Source organism: Ambystoma mexicanum, chromosome 5q (assembly GCF_040938575.1).
Source record: "Ambystoma mexicanum isolate Mex_15411 chromosome 5q, UKY_AmexF1_1, whole genome shotgun sequence".
In the NCBI taxonomy this organism is placed as follows: domain Eukaryota; kingdom Metazoa; phylum Chordata; class Amphibia; order Caudata; family Ambystomatidae; genus Ambystoma; species Ambystoma mexicanum.
Genome location: NC_090933.1, coordinates 871,317,054 through 871,333,426, shown reverse-complemented (window position 1 = coordinate 871,333,426; position 16,373 = coordinate 871,317,054). Strand labels below are relative to the sequence as shown.

Genomic DNA, 16,373 nt, shown 5'->3' with positions numbered 1-16,373 from the left:
ACTAGACTTTGAGGGGGGCCTCCGAGCTGAAAAGAGTACATCAAAGATGCTGTCCAACAAGCCCCACTATCGGTATCTCAGCCTCTCAGTAGCCAAGCATGAAGATTCAGGCTGCCGAGGTTTGGGTGGAGCACCCATCCCTCCAACTGGGAGAGCAAGTCTGCTCTCCTCGCAAGGCGCCAAGGAGGGCAGATGGCCATGTCCAGCAACTTGGGATACCAAGTTCTCTGAACCCAGATCAGAAGAATCAGAATCAGCGTGGGTCTGAACAGGCACAAACTCCTTAGAACTAGCAGAATGACAGGGATCGGCAGGAACGCACAAAGGAGGTAGAAATGTCCACTCGACCATCAGGGGGTCCCCCAGAGCTCCCTGACAAGGAAATCCCCTGCAGCAGAACAACTTGCACTTCCTGTTGACACTGGAAGAAAAGAGATCCACTTGAGGAGTCACCCCAACAGTAGAAGACCTCCTCCAGAACTTCCCGACAGAGCTCCCACTCATGGGAGGCCAAAGTCTGTCTGCTCAAGGCATCGAGTGTGACATTCTCTGTTGCAGAAAGATGGACTGGCGTCAGATGCTGTTCTCCAGAGCCCAGAACCACAGTTGCATTGCTCCTCTGGACAGAGGCAAAGACCCAATACAACCTGGTTTGTTGAGGCAGTGCATGGCCACTGTGTTGTCCATTAAGATCAGCACAGTTTTGCGTTTCACATAGGGTAGAAAAGCTACCAGGCCTGGCCTGATCGCCCTGAGCTCCAGTAAGTTGATGCATTCCCTAGACTTTGTGGGAGATCACAGTCCGCCCACTGTCAGATCTGACAGTGGAGTGCCCCAACCAGTCAGACGGCATCCGTGACCACCGTTACCTGAGGTGAAGATTGACGAAACAATGCGCCCTTCAGCAAGTTACCGCACACGGCCTACGATGCAGTATCCTGAGCAATCTGGTCTGAGACCTGCAAAAGGTCTGACATGTGTCCCTAAAACTGTGACCATTGGCAATGGAGCAGCCACTGAAGCGATCTAATGAGGAGACGCGCCTTCAGCACCACTAGGATGTTGGAAGCACAAGTCTGGGTCTCGTTTCTGGGACTGAAAGACATGCAACATCTGAAAAATATTCACCACTCAGTCCTCTGGCAAGAATGCCCTGCCCAGGTGATTGTCCAAGACTGCACCGATGAATCCGAGAGACTGGGACAGTGAAACCTGAGACTTTTTGTAGCTGTGAAAAGGGGTGCATGTGCAGAGAAGATGCTCTTACACTACACTAGGTGAGCGAGCTCGGACGAGCCAATAGTCCAGGTAGGGAAAGACATGGATGCCCTCCCTCTTCAGGCAAGCCACCACCATCGCTAGCAGCTTGGTGAAAGCCATGGGTACCTTGGAAAGACTGTCCGGCAGGACTTTGAACTGCTAATGCTGTCGGCCAGCCACCAACCTCAGGTACTTCCTGTGTCTCTGATGAATTGGAATGCGGAAGTAGGCATCCTAAAGATTAGTGACACCAACTAATCCTGCAGGTCGAGGGCATACAGTATTCATGCTAGGGTAACCATCCTGAACTTGTCCTTGCAAAGGAACAAGTTCAGCAGTCGCAGATCCAGAAAGGACACAAGCCTCCTTCCTTCTTCGGCACTAGAAAATAGGTGGAATACCACCCCCTGCATGGTTCTGAGCGCAGTACCAGTTCTAGCACTCTCTTTGAAAGAAGTTGACAGACCTCCACCAAGAGGACGGGGTCCAGAGGCAGGGTGGCGGCCTGACGGCTGGGGTCCGGGGGGCACTTAATGAGCGGGAGACAATAACCCTGATGAATAACCTGTAAGGCCCATGCGTTGAATGTAGTCCTGGACCATTCGGGCTGAACAGGGAAAGTATCCCTCTCATCGGTGTACAGTACAGAGCCTGGGGTGCGGAGGGGGTGGTAGCCATAGCCAAAGCGCCTCTCTGGGCACCTCCACCTCTGTCCCTAAGGAAGTGTCTGCCTTGCAGCCTTCCTGGGCCGGCCTGGCCACGGCGTAAGGCAAGGGACAAAAACCCCTACCTAGGGCAGGCTTTGCAGAGGTCCGCTGCACACAAGGACCTAGCCGTGGCCTTTGACGACTGCACTTTCTGGAGAGCTGTGTCCACCTTCGCTCCTAACAGGTTTCAGCTGTTGAAAGGCATGTCCAATAGCCTAGTCTGCATATCAGCCACAAACCCCATTATCCTCAACCAAGAGTGACACCTGACTACCGTTTCTGTGGACATGGACCTGCTCACATAATATGCAGTGTCTAAACCTGGCTGGAGGCCTCCCTGCCAAACAGCCTGCATCTACCCCTCAGGGATGTGATTGCCACTCCTGCCAAAGCAGACCGTAGGCTGAAAGAGAATTTGGCTATAGCTCAAGAAGAGTTCACTGCACGTAGAGCATGACTGCCTGGCCAAACACCTTCTTGCCCCTTGATCTCCCTGTCAGTGTTAGGCAGAATCCTGTGCAGTTCCCTTAGGGAACACTGAAAAAAGATTAAGACTACAGGAGTAAGGAGCCAATTGGTAGCAGTCTGCACCACCCAGATTTACCTGGTAGCTGTGGCTGAGCAGTCAGACTTCTCTCAAGAAGAGTAGGGCAGTATATAGAGTATAGACAATAGGGCTAAAAACACAGTAGAACAACCAAACACTGACCAGAGCTTTGTATAAAAAAAGTATATAATTATTATTTAAAACAAACTTTAGTCAATATACTAGCACTCTAAATCAAAAGCAAGTTAAAACACAGTCAGGTAAAGTATACAAACCTCCCTTGATAACTATCAGACAAGTCAGAGTTAAAACACCACAATTTGTTAAAACAGATGTGAGCGCGTAACCTGATGGCACTCCAATAGTTCAGTTAAAGGGAGAGAAAAAGGCAGAGCATAGTAATATAACAGGTCCCAACACCTGAGTTCTCAGCAAGGGACTAAAAGCAGTATACACTGTAGAGCCAAAGTTCATAGGCCAGGCCCACTTTAAATTAAGCGAAGTAAACTGTGCCCAGGATCACACGGTTTAAAATGCACGAAAAAGTCTTTGCAGAATGTTCAAAAGAGGTTGGGGTGGTTCAAGAAGTTAATGTTAGAAGGTCTGGGGCCAACCCAGTTGGAAAGCCAAGGATTTAAGGGCCACCTTGGGCAAACCGAAGAAAGGGAGGCCAGGCAGGACACAGTACCTTAATGAGAGAGGAAGCTCCAGTGGTGGCAGTTCTTCCTGGCAGTGGTTGCAGTTCGTTGTTTCGACCAGGGGAAGAGAGGATCTCGTTGAGGAGGAAACGTGGAGTCGATGCACTGCACAGGGATGAAACCAGCCGCAGAGTTTGTTGGTAAAAGGTGTGTTCCTTTTATTCGCGGTCACAGTGGTGAAGCTTGGCTATTCAGCCGCCGGGGTGCTTGGCACTGGCGATTCGACCAAGAGACGTCCTGGAAGGTGAATGGCGAACTGGGTGTCCCCACCAGCTCAAAGGGAGAAGACTCTTACAGCAGAAGATCTTCTCTTGTCGTCGGGAAGGTGGTGAGGTTGTTGCAGCAGGGCTCCACCGGTGGTGTCATCGTTGCCCATGGCACAGCTTCTCCCCTCTTCGGATTTCTTAGGTCCTGTGGCGACTTCTGAAGTTCCAGTCCTCAAAGCCCTGCTTTTATGCAGAAAAACCCCCATTGAACAGCCTAGCTGTGACTCATACATGCTAAGTGGGGAGCCGGGCAGCTCACCACTGGGCCAATCAGAACAGTGTGCGACTTGGGTTGCTAAGGCAACGCAGTCCAGGGTTCCAATTCCCCCACCCACACATCCTGTGGAACCCAGAGTGGCACCAGTTGGAGGCTTCTGTGGTATCTTTAACATTGCACCAAAAAAGTGGTGCGTTTAAAATCAATGGGAAAATCCCATAGGAATTATTCCAGTGGAATATTTCGCGTGGTAACCACTACCACCAGCCAGAAACTCGACAAGGGGGACTGGACAGTGCCCCCTTGAAAACAGACCCAGGGGCAATATAATTAACCCCTTCCAGTACTTCCACAATATGATGGTTTGTACTGGTTCTGTTCACAATTTAGGACTAGTAAAGTCAATGGTGACTTTACATGCCCTGGGAGACAGTAGTCAGTCCCAGGGTATGGAGTCAATGTTTGGGGGTCACTATGACACCCCTGTGTTACTGCACTGAGGGTGCTGTGTAACACACACATAAAAAAGAGATGATTCCCTATGGGGTAAAAAGAAAACCCCATAGCCCATAAGCACACAAAAAGTCTTAGACATACTTCAAATCATGCCTCAGAGTGGGAGGAAGAGAGTCTCACTCTTAGCAGGAGAAAAACCAAACCCCAAAAATACAGCAAAGCTGCTGGGGGACTCACTAGGTTTGGGAAATTAGCCTTATAAGAGAATTCTCCCAAACAGTCAGGAGGGAGGGAAGGGACAGTGGAGGTTTTCAGGTTTGCCGTCGCTGCCTGAACCACCAAGCTTTCTGGGGAGGCATTGGAAGACAAACATCTGATCTGATAGTACAGGGAGGTGTTTCCTTGCCAGTTCCCTGTCAACTGCTCTAGCAGAGGCACGTTTCTCCCAGACTTCTCTCACAGGTACTTCTACTACTACATTGAAGGGCAGCAGTGTCTCCTTCTTTGGGGCATCATCCAGGATATCACAAAGCTTGTATTTGATCTTGGATCTGGATGGCGAAGAAAGCCTCAAGGTATCGCCTACCTTGGCCATCATGGACCTCGACCAGCCCCATCAATTCCTCACCTTCCCTTTATAACTCTTTGGGAAATTCTCTCTCCCCCCTGGCAACCATGGTTTCCAACCTGAATGGTAGCTGAGCACCTTCTTCGTCGTAGATGGCGTACATTCTGGACATCATGGCAATTCTTGGGAGGGAAGCATACTGCCAGGGAGCTTCGGCATCTCTGACGTCAATCAGAGCTGATCACATCGATATTGAGGCCAAGCCCAGTACCGGGACTGCAGCGCCTATAGGTGAGGTTCATCCGGCGCCTAGACCCTTCAGTTGTCAGTGGACCCAGGTGCCCCGGCCGAAGCCATCTTCGCAGGCACTGATGGTACTGCAGCAAACCAGAAGCCACCTTCGCAGGCACTGATGGTACTGCAGCAAAGATGTCAAGCATCTTAAAGGAGAAAAGTCTCAGATTCCTTTTCAGTGGAGGACTGGGAGGGAAAAGAAACCTGTGCCTGCCGTTCTGGAAACTGCCTGGAGCGATAGTTTCTCTTCTTAGAGAAAGAAGAGTGACGGTGGGAGGAACCACTGGGAGAGAATGACCTTTTTCAGAGCTACTTCTTCTCATCCTTCTTTAATCCTCTTAGCGTGGAGCCTGTTTTTCGCGACAGCACTCTGACTCTTCACCTTGTCGACGAAGGTGAAGATTTTCGCCGCTCTTTCCCAGAGGCCTTTGGATGCATGGACTGGCACGACCCACAATCCTGGGTGTCGTGACGCTTGCATAGGCAATAAAGACAGATTCAGTGCATATCCAAAACCAACATTTGCCATCTGCAATCCGCACACAGTTTGAACCCTAGGCAGCGCCACAATATATACTGGCCCCAGCGTCATGTCAGGTGCAGGGCGTGTAGAAGCGTTGGAAGGAGCTGCACTGTGCCCCCTGGAGGCAGAAAAGTTTCCAAGAACAGCTACGCTTGAGATAAGATTATCACAGATGAAGAATTAGTGGGAGGAAGGGGTCCATTCGAATTTTATGATAAATTCGAGAAGTGGCTACCTCAGAACACACATGACAAAGGGATAGGCTTCAACATATTTATTGTATTCTGGAAAAAGGGGTTGGAGAAAGGCTTAGAGAATAGGAGTTCAAATTAAAAAAGGAGTCTAAGCAAACAATATGAGGCAGTTCTGGGAGGGTCTATTCCAAAGGATGTAGCTTTCAAACCCTGATTCCAAGGTTAACTTTCAAACTCCTGCATGTGGGTCCCGGAAATAGGATTTTAAAGTCACTCACAGTCACGTGTAGTTCCAACAGCCCCAGCACCCTTCCTGGTCATGGAATGGGCTTTAGGTCTTTGGTCTTTTTTGTGAAACTGTTTGAGCAATTCCTACCTAATATCCCTCTTACAATAAGAGTTACTCCAGTCTATTACAGGGTCTAGACCTATAACCACTGCCCTTACCCTGGGGGTGGTTCTATACAATTGCTGGTAGTAATTCTATTCACTAACTGGGTATTTCCAAACAAGATTTTCCCACTCTGCCTAGGTTCTCAGATGTTGCAATATTCTTTAGTTGAGTTGGTGACACCGGGATCTTGGCTGGAGTCCCCAGCTGACTTCTCCTTACTGTTTTCCTCAGGGCAATTCTCACACAAGTCTGTGGGACCAGGTTCCTAGCAGGCTCTATAATGCAGCCTTTCCCTTTGACCTTTCCTGATTAATGGCGTGGCTTAATTGCTGGTGTCACCTTATATTCAATCTACCAATCTCTCAGTGATGCGACTAATTCAGGGAATCCCAAGGCTCCCCTTTAGAACTGGGAAAGTGGGCCCGCTCAGCTTAACACCCCATAGGGGACAGTGCAAGCAGGATCGCACTGGGGGTGACCTCTTCCCCTTCGATGACAGGGAGTCCCTAGAAAGGAATATTGGTTATCCTCACTGTTATCAAGATTCCAATACTCCCTTTGTTCACTACATGGGAGTTAAAATGTATAATGATTGGAAACTTCCTGCAAGGATGGTTGGTATGGTTTCTGACCCTCTATGTGCACAGCACTGAGAGCGCCGTGGGAATTCCCACCCCTTAACAAAGGAGACAATCAATTTGAAAATGGAGAGAGACTTCTGCAGAGCTAGAGACATGCAGAACGTTCCCCTAGGAGGTGTGGCAGGAAGAGGAGAGCGTACGCCAAGCACACGAAACGTGGACAGCCCCGCAAGACAAGTAACAGATAACGTCCATCAAGAGAAACAGCCAGGAGCACAACATACCCGACAACAGGCAGGCCGCGGAAACGCTGATGGAAGCCTATGTGAGAAAAGTGCAAAGACGCAGAGGAACGGCAAGGCCTGTACGAGACTCAAAGACTCTCCCAAGGAACACCACAAGGAAATGAGAGGTACATGGTGGCTCCAGGGATCTGGGACACAGATGCAAGGTCCAACCAGACCCTGGTAGGGGAAGATGAGATGCAATAGCCCAAGGCGGGGTGAACAAACCCAAAGCCCAGCACGGTATGAGAGCAACCATACTGCAAGGCAGGGTGAGGGAAGCAAGACCCCAAGGCAGGGCTTGAGAAACCATACCCCAGGGTGCAGTGAGAGCCACCATAATTAAAGGTAGAGTGAGAGAAGCAAGACCTCAAGGCAGGGCTTGAGAAACCAGACCCCAAGGAGGGGTGAAAAAGGCCAAACCCCAGGGTGCAGTGAAAGAGACGGCACCTCAGGGAGAGTGCGAGAGACCAGATCCCAAGGCGGGGAGTACAAAACCATACCCCAAGGCTGGGTAAAAGAAGGAACAAGTTACTTACCTGTAATGGGGAACGATTTGCTAATGTTTAGGAAATTACATCAGATTCATCAGAGTAATGTCTGTGATAAAGATACAACTTCTTACATTCCGTGACATTGCTGATCATTTCTACAGTGCCAAGATGCTTTTGGGCAATAGCTGTGGTTTATACAACTACAGCTACATACATAAGCTATAGCCAACAGCTTGGTGAAGACCATGGGTGCTGAGAATAGGCCAAAGGCCCAGGACCGAAAACTGGTAGATGGACGTCAGCAACCACAATTCTCAGGTGCCCTTTATACTTTGGTGTATAGGCACATGAAAGTAAGCCACCCGAAGGTCTAGGAACAGCAGTCCGTTCGGAAGACTCAGGGCCTGCACAATCTAGGAACGGGTGACCATCTTGAACTTGTCTTTGCACAGGTACAAGCTCAGTAGCTGAAGATCCAGGATGGGGCACGGGCTGCCATTATTCATCGGCACCAAACTATAATTCCATATAATGCTCTGCAGCAGGCACAAACTAGAAAGGGAGGCAGTAGCCCTGGGAAATGATCTGCAACCCAGGCATCCAAGGGGGCTTTTCCCAACTGGAGAAATATGGACAAAATCAAAATTAAAGAGTTTTTGGACTGGGTCTCTAAGGAGAGCGAGGAGGCGGATCCCCTGGGGGTACCTATGTCCCTAATCTGGTGGGCTAAACACCTGTGGTTTTGGTTTCTCGTGGGAGCCTGATCCCTGCACCTGTCCACAGAATGCACAATCCCGGAAGAAAAGGAGAAGGCTGCTGTTTAGCTAATCCCAGAGATTTGGTTCTGGCCTTGGATGCCGTACATTTCTCCAGCAATAGCCTTTGAGCAAAACTGTGTGTCTCCATGAAACGTCATGGAGCTTAGTTTGAATATACTGAGCATCCGTAGCTATGCTTGCCTCGTGGGAGCCAATCAAGAATGCTACACGATCATGCAGGATTGAAGGATTGGTCGTGCTGTCTGCTTGCCATCTGACAGCAAATGACTGAAAGTCACCTTCAACTCAGGTACAGGTAAGTTTGCATGCCTGAGAAATTACATTACCCAAGGCTGTATGAGGATATTTTGCTAGAGCATAATCTGCCTTGACAGCTTTTAGATCCAGAGTGCCAGACAGAAGAGTTTGCAACCTAGGGTGTCAAACTTCTTATTCTCCATGTCCGGCAGTAAAGAAGGTAAGATACCCTCCTTGGATACCATAGTTGATGCCTGTACCTGCAGGCTCTCGAGGGTATGCCAAAAAGCCCACATCAAAAGCAGCAGGTGGTACATCTTTGCAAGTTTCTGGTTTCAGCCTTGAGCCAGACCACTTGGATAAGTTCTGTGATGGTGGTGTTGAACAGCAGTCATTATAATTATAATAGTTATTTTATGACGCGCTTAATACCAAGAAGTGTTTTCTAGGTGTGTGATTCGGATTCGAACCTGTGTTGCACTGCATTGTTTTGCTGCAAAGACAAACACGTTGCCCCTCAGCTATGTTTCCTCCCGAAGCATCTCTGTGAGGTCATAATGGACTTTAGGCACCGAAGGAGCAGACAGTCCAAGTGTCAACAGCTTTGGCAATGGTCCTTTGAAAGGGCTCTTTGAACTTTCTATGGGCTGAGGCATGCCTAAACCAGAGTGTGGGTGAGGGATCTATCCCACTGGCATCGCATAAACCAGAGACCAAGGATGCAAAGTCCTCATTCTGTCCATAGACCTCTTAGGAAAATCATCAATCTCACCAGCCTCCATCGATTTCAAATCACGGGGGATTGGGTCAACTTAATCATCAAAGTTCTGGCCCATATTGGAGATGAATCGTGACCTAGATGCCGGAAGAAATCTCTGGCTTTTCTCCCCACAGTGGTGTCAGCGCAGTTTGTAGCCAATGCGCCTAAGCTGCAGCAATGGAATATGGAGCCAAGCAAAATTGGAGGGGAGAGGTCTTCATGCTTGGGGCCCAAACTGAACCCCTGACATGCAGCTGTAGGCCAAAGGGGAGCCTCTTCCAGCCCTAGAAGGTGCAGGTGGCCTTGGCTCTACCTCACTTCACTCCTGCACACCCTTCTCATTACACCCCGCTCCTCTCTACTATCGTTACTCTCTCCTGAGAACCACTTCCTCTCACTATGTCTACTACCCTCATTCCCAGTACTCTTTTCTCCCACCCCTCACTACCCTCACCTTCACAAGCACTCTCTGACTCACTGCATCACTTTCACAAACTGGTACCACTCTCCCACAAAAGATACCTCGCCTTGCACACTGCCCGATTAATTTACCTCCATGCCTCTTCTGCACCATCCTTACTCTGTCTGGTCTCTTGGTCTGATTTCGCCTCTTCTCACCCGAACAACCCACACTCCACCTCTCCTTCTCTTTCCTTTTATATCGTGGTTCTGTCTCCCCCTCCACTTTCCATTGGCTGCAGCACTCACCCCCCTCTATAAACTAATCTGTGCCTGTCTTTTCCCCAAGCACGGGGTTACACAGGTGTGAGGATTTAAAAACCCCTCTATGCCCCTCCCTCTTTTCCAGCACTGTTTTGGAAATAGTCTCTGGTCAGGTAGCAGCAGGGGGGCTCAGGTTGCTCGTTCTCCCTGTGGTTTATCTAAAGGTGTTGGGGAGTTTTGTTGCCAATTCGATTTGGGGAGGGTTTCTGCGTTGCACGTGTCAGCCTGCACAGTTTTGTCCTCACTCCCAGTTCATTCTCTGCTGCTACGGCCCCCCCACAAAACCCCTATTCGCATGTGGTCCATTTAGGGTGATCAGTTTGGGTGTCTCATTTCTGTTCAGCAGGGAAATGTAATGCATATTTCCTGGCTGTTCTCGATTCTGTTCTCCTTACTCCGATCTGGGTTTTCTCAGTTGCTCCAAGGAGCACTGTGGGAGCTGGAGTTCTGAAATGGAAAAAAGTGAAAACTGACTAGGAATAAATGCTAGGAGTTTTTTTGCAACAGAGGGTGGCATTATTCACAGGCATGGCATATAAAGGGGTCTCAGAGGTTGAGGTACCCTGATCTCCCTTTTCTCCCCCTGACAAGGGCATGACCCTGTCACAATGTCCTTAAAGCTTTTCACACATGTCACTGGTTTTAATAACTGAATGTATTTCATAAAGTCCTATCCCTGTATGCAATTTTGTTTTAAGTACTTGTTACATACTTAAATAGCTCTCAATTCCCTTTAACAAAGATATCTTTTGCAGTGCACATTGCTGTGTGTTGCTTTGAGCAGCACATGTTGGGGGTGCAAGTTATGGCTGCATTGGCCAGTGTTAGGCAGAATCCTGTGCAGTGCCCTTAGGAAACACTACACACAATTAAGACTAAGGGTGGCAATACAAGTTTTACCTTTGGTACAAGCCTGAACCGCTATTTCAGAGTGGTAGCAGTGGCGGAGCAGCCAGGCGTATCTCAAGAGTATATGAGCAGTAGCAGAGATTACACAATGGGACCACAATTACTGTGACTCAAGCAAACACTGACTCAAGGTTTCAGGTAGAAAAATATAAGTACATTTATTTTTAAACCATTCGTTATAAACACAACACTTCTATTAAACTTAAATAAAAACCACACGTTAAATACACTACAAATAACCAATTCACTTTGTACAGTAAGTCTCAAGGTAACTACCTTGTGTTTGAATGAACCGGTGTTACGAACAAAACACGTTACCGCGAATACGATTGCGATCACTTTTTTACAGTTCGGTCTACTAAATAAACTCGTATCCGTGACATGAAATGCTACCGGGACAAAAAACACTTAGCACCTGAGATACCCAGAGGGAGTTGGAGGCAAAAATCACAGGCGATATTTCGGTTAGGCAGGCAGAATCAAGAAACACTCAGACAGGAGTTTGAAAGTCAAAGAGCCGGAGCCAGGGTCGAAAGACACCGGGGCCTGTTGCCGAAGATCACACAGTCAGACAGTTCACGATTCAACGTAGCCAAAAAGTACTTCGATATTGTCAATGTTCGGAAGCAAAAGTTATAAGAAGGGGAAAGACAAGGGCAAGCCTTGGAAATGAAGGGGTTCACCCAGTTTCCTCAAGTAGAACACAGTGCCTTGTTCCAATGGTGCAGCTGGTGCCCTAGCAGTTGTTCCGCTTCCCGCAGACCCACAATTCCTGGAGCTTCGTTGTGAAGGAGGACGTCTGAAGGGGGTCTGCACCACACAGGGATGAAGCCGGACGCAGCGACGAAGAATAAAAGGTGTGCTCCTTAAAAACAGGAGAGGCTCTTCAATTGGCTATCCGGACCACTACAGCAGCGTGCAGTGATTTAGACCAAGGAAGAGGTTCCTCTGGCTGTAGAAGATGAGCTGGTTGTTCCCACCAAGCTCAAGGGAAGGAGACTCCGGAAGGGAAGATAGCTCAGGACTGCAGCAGGGCTTCACCTGGATGGGGTAGTTGCAGCAGCCGTCGTTCTCTCTGCTTCTCTTCGGTTCCTTGTAGTTCCAGTGGCGACTCTCTGACTTCTAGCCCAAGAGACCTGCCTTTTATGCGAAAAACCCCCATTCACGCAGCCTGGCTGTCAATCACCCAGCAGAGGGGGTGTCCAGCCCGGACAACTACCCTGGCCAATCATGACAAAGTGCGACTTGGGTTTCCTAGGATACCCTGTGCAGGGGGTGACTACACCTCTCCCTCACATTCAGCCCACCTAGACACCCAGGCGCCTTGAGGAGGGCTTCTGAGCAGAAGCCCGCCAGAAGACAGTGAACAAAGAAGGCGAACCTAGTTGGCCGCGCAAAGTAAAGCACAAGAAGGACTTTAACAAAAAGAAATGGCGAATAAACCCAACCGGAGCCAAAAGAAAGACGATTTGGTCAAGCGGGTTTATGTTCGAGGCTAATATAATAGCCAAGAACAGTACCATGTTTTATCTAATATAATCGCGGTAGAAAAGTTAGGGTAGATACCACTGCCACCAGCCAAGTCTAAATGTTAAAAAAGCGAAAGAATGCTCTAGGAGGTACAGATACAAAGGGATACGAATTAACCCTTTCCAATACTCCATGGAAGATGGGGTGTACTGGATCTGTGGTAGATTGACTAAGTAAAGTTAATGGTAACTTTACCCCTTTTCTGGGGGGACGGTAGTCGCCTCAGAAATTGAGTCGAGGGAAGTCTCAGAGACAACCCAGTGCCACGACACTGAAGGTGCTGTGACACAAACAAAAAGAAGGGGGCTACTGAAGTGGTGTACTTCAGAGTCCACTAGCACAAAAACAGGTAGAAACACATAGCAAAACACAGGTAAGAGTGGGGGAAAAGCTCTCAACTCTTACCAAGTGGAGAAAAAATAAACTCCAGAAGTCCAGCAAAGCTGCTGGGGGACTCACTAGGTGAAGGAAATTAGCCATAAATGAGAATTCTCCCTAACAGCCATTCACCACCAAGTCACCCGAAGTAGTCACTGCTTGCCTGGCGGGACCTGGGCACTGTTGTCCAGGGGCCATAGCTAGCGGTCAACAGGCTTACTATGGTGTTTGGGTGACTACTGGTGGCTACTTTGGGTGGATAGGCCATACCATAGGCAATGTGGCAACAGGACATGGCTGTCAGTGTGCGCTAGTTTCCAGTGATGTTGTAATAATTGAGAACAAAAGTCAAATCATTGGTGATGCCATCTGTGATGTCCTTGCGCTCATGGGCTGCGCAACAGAGGACACAAATTTAAGGTGGCATAGCTTCCAAACACTTGCCGAATTTCAAGTATTTTTACACTTTAAACCATCACCTTATCTTTTGAACAAAAGTTTTTTTTAATGCTATAGGACCCACGGATTCATATTTGGCCTGATCCTATTTTTGGTAGTATTTGGGTTTAACAGAGCCGGGCTGGATCCACAGATTCCAAATCCAAAAACAGCAAAGACCATATTTCACCATTGTGGGCATGTTCAAACATGCACACAGGGCAAAATATGCCCCAGAGGGGTCCTATGTGCCCTCTTCTTACAGTTGTCCACTATCATTTTGCCACATTGGATGCACTCACTTAAAAAGGGTATTTAAAAATAAATAAATCAGGGGAACAATAGGCAATCAAAATTCCCACATTTTGTGACGTGGGGATCAATGAACATTTGCGATATCCCTAGGTCCTCACCTGGCCAATTACATTTAATTTTTTAAAGCAATCGAATAGGTTTTTTTTATTTAAAAAACAGAGCCACGAATGTAACGGTATTACACACACTTTTGCCAAAAGGCAATTTTACCAAATTCATGTTTGCTGCATTTTTTGCTGCTTTTAGTTTTTTCACCACAAACAGGTAGATGGTAAATTGGGGGTACGGTATATTGTAAAGGGGTGGGGGATGAAGTGGGAGCGAGCGGAGCCCCCCCACCCCCCCCCGCTCAGTGTTTGTTATAGAAAAAAAAGCAGCTAAATCGGCCAAAAATAATTCTGCAAATTTGCCAATCGGCATAAAGTTAAAAAGAAAAACTGCAGTCCTTCACAGATTACATTTAACAGCAAATATATCAAAATATAAACATGGTCTACATCATTACTTTTTTTTAAAACGCCAAAGTCAGTGGTTGGATGTTCAAGTTTGAAAAAGCAGGTTTTTCAGCACCAGCCATACTTCTTTGCTACAGGCGAGAACAAACATTCCGTATGCGAAAACAAATGGGAAATGCTACTTTTGGGACCCTCTCTATAACTCTCCTCCCTTACCCCCCAAGATGGAACTACAAAAACGTTTCTGAAACATTTGAGAGGTTCTATTCTATTCGCCTAGTTGTGTGCATATTCGTCGAATGGTACCAAGGTTATAAGCGTCTCAAAATTGCCTTTTCCTGTGTAAATACCAACCAAAATATAACTGCAGCATCGTGAATGTGCGTCTGCCCCTCTGCCTAACGCCACAGTATTATGATGTGTTACATAGTTGTGTTCCATTTACAATTGTGCATTTTAGGGAAAAGCTCGTGTAGCAAGAATGCTTTGATATTACTTGAGCATTCACGTGCATTGGACCGGATTTAGCCAATCATGTTTGCTGCCAGGCTTTCCTCTTAGTAAATACAATTCGTAAGTCAAAATACATTACAATAGAAAATGCACCACACAAAAATGCATGCAACAGATACGAAAATGGATCCTAGCGCGAAGGTCATCAGAAGTTAACATGATTAGAACAGTTAATTAGAACGCAAAGGCAATATTCTACGACATTAATGGAGTTAGTATGTCTACTTAAACGGATTCAGTACTAACATGTTGGCGGCACACGGGGCCACATAGATAAAGCTAGCATTATTTTGTTCTGACGGGTATGCCTGCAGATTAACGTTTTCATTTTTTGGGGCACTATTTCTTATTCCCATTTGCATAGGGGATACTGTGCAGCTTTTGCTCGTTTTTTCAACAGTTTTTTTGAAAGCATAATAATTACCTTTAAAATAAAAGCACATGCCACATATGTGACAAAACTCTTTTCATCATCTGGTAACGGTAATAATACAAATACATATTGCTGTGCCTGTAAAAGAAAAACAGATTGCATTTTAAGCGTCTGGAGGATGAATCGAAGACAATGAGCACATTTGGGCAGGACGGAAGACGAAGTTGTGTACCTCTCGTAATGTTCAAGTGGCCAACAATCACATATTTTAATTTGTTACTTTTCAGAACAGACCGAGTACTACCAGGGGGGTGTTTTGGTTAAGTATGTTGCAAACGGAGCATTTAAAATCATATTTAGTTAGTAACACTTGTCAAAGCAGTGGTATTGAAACGTTTTTGGTGAGCACCCTTAAGTAAAAATATTGTTGCCCCAACACCACCCAGGCAGGGACGTCATTTCACCAAAATGCCAGGGGTAGCGGAAGTGACATCACACGACTTGACCTCTGATGACATCATAGGAAGTGATGTTATGGGACCCTGCCCTGAAGTGACATCATGGGAAGCGATGGAACAAGACCTTTCACCCTTTGACAAAACTGAAGTGGCATCACACAGCATTGTTCCTAAGTACACTACGGATAATATGGTTACGATATCACTGTAATGTAATATACGTTGCATACAAGAATGGATCACCATATGTATGTTAATATCAGTGTGTATAGGCCCATATTACCAAATTACTGTGAATGCAAGCAGACGTCCAAGGCCAAATGATAAGGAACAAGTTACTTACCTGTAACTGTTGTTCTCCAGCATGGGTCTGGCATGGATTCACATGATCATGAATATTCCCTGTCATCAGGTCGGGAATCCTCGGTAACAGAAAAAACAGTTTCAGTTTCGTTTACAAACTGTCTTTCTCCTATAAACCAATCACAGAGATCTGGGTTATACTGTCCCCAGCCAATGACTGCCCTCTACCCAAGCCCCTCCTCTGGAAGTCATCTTCAGATTTGGTAGCACGTAAAGTGGCAGTAAGACCAAGAGAAGAGCCGCAGAGGGGCAGGCGAGAGAGTTTGCATGTGAATCCATGCTAGACCCATGCTGGAGTACAACAGTTACAGGTAATTAACTTGTTCCTTCTCCAGCATGGGGTCTGGCATGGATTCACATGCTCATGAAAAAAGAATACATAGCAGTACACACATGCACAACCACGGGAGGTGGCAAGGCTCAACAGAAGCAATCTCTTACCTCCTCACCAGGCTCACCTTCAAGCGAACAGGTTGCGCAGCACTGCTTTGCCGACTCTGGACTCCTCCCTGGAATCCCTGTTGACGCAGTAGAATCTTGTGAAGGTGTGAATCGACCTCCACGTAGCAGCCCTGCAGTTGGCCAGGAGGGGCACACCAGACAGGCACGCAGTTGTAGCAGGGATCGCTCTGGTAGAGTGGACTCTTGGACGGCCAGGC

At 47.5% G+C, this 16,373-nt stretch overlaps 1 protein-coding gene across 1 annotated transcript in view; it reads right to left on the bottom strand.

Annotated features, from left to right (window-relative positions):
- TMEM67 (transmembrane protein 67) overlaps positions 1 to 16,373 on the bottom strand; it is a 2,125,990-nt gene that overhangs the window by 440,643 nt on the left and 1,668,974 nt on the right. Inside the window, exon 18 of the mRNA XM_069621352.1 lies at positions 14,945 to 15,031. Within this exon, the coding sequence (XP_069477453.1) occupies positions 14,945 to 15,031 (87 nt within the window). The remainder of the gene's footprint in view (positions 1 to 14,944; positions 15,032 to 16,373) is intronic.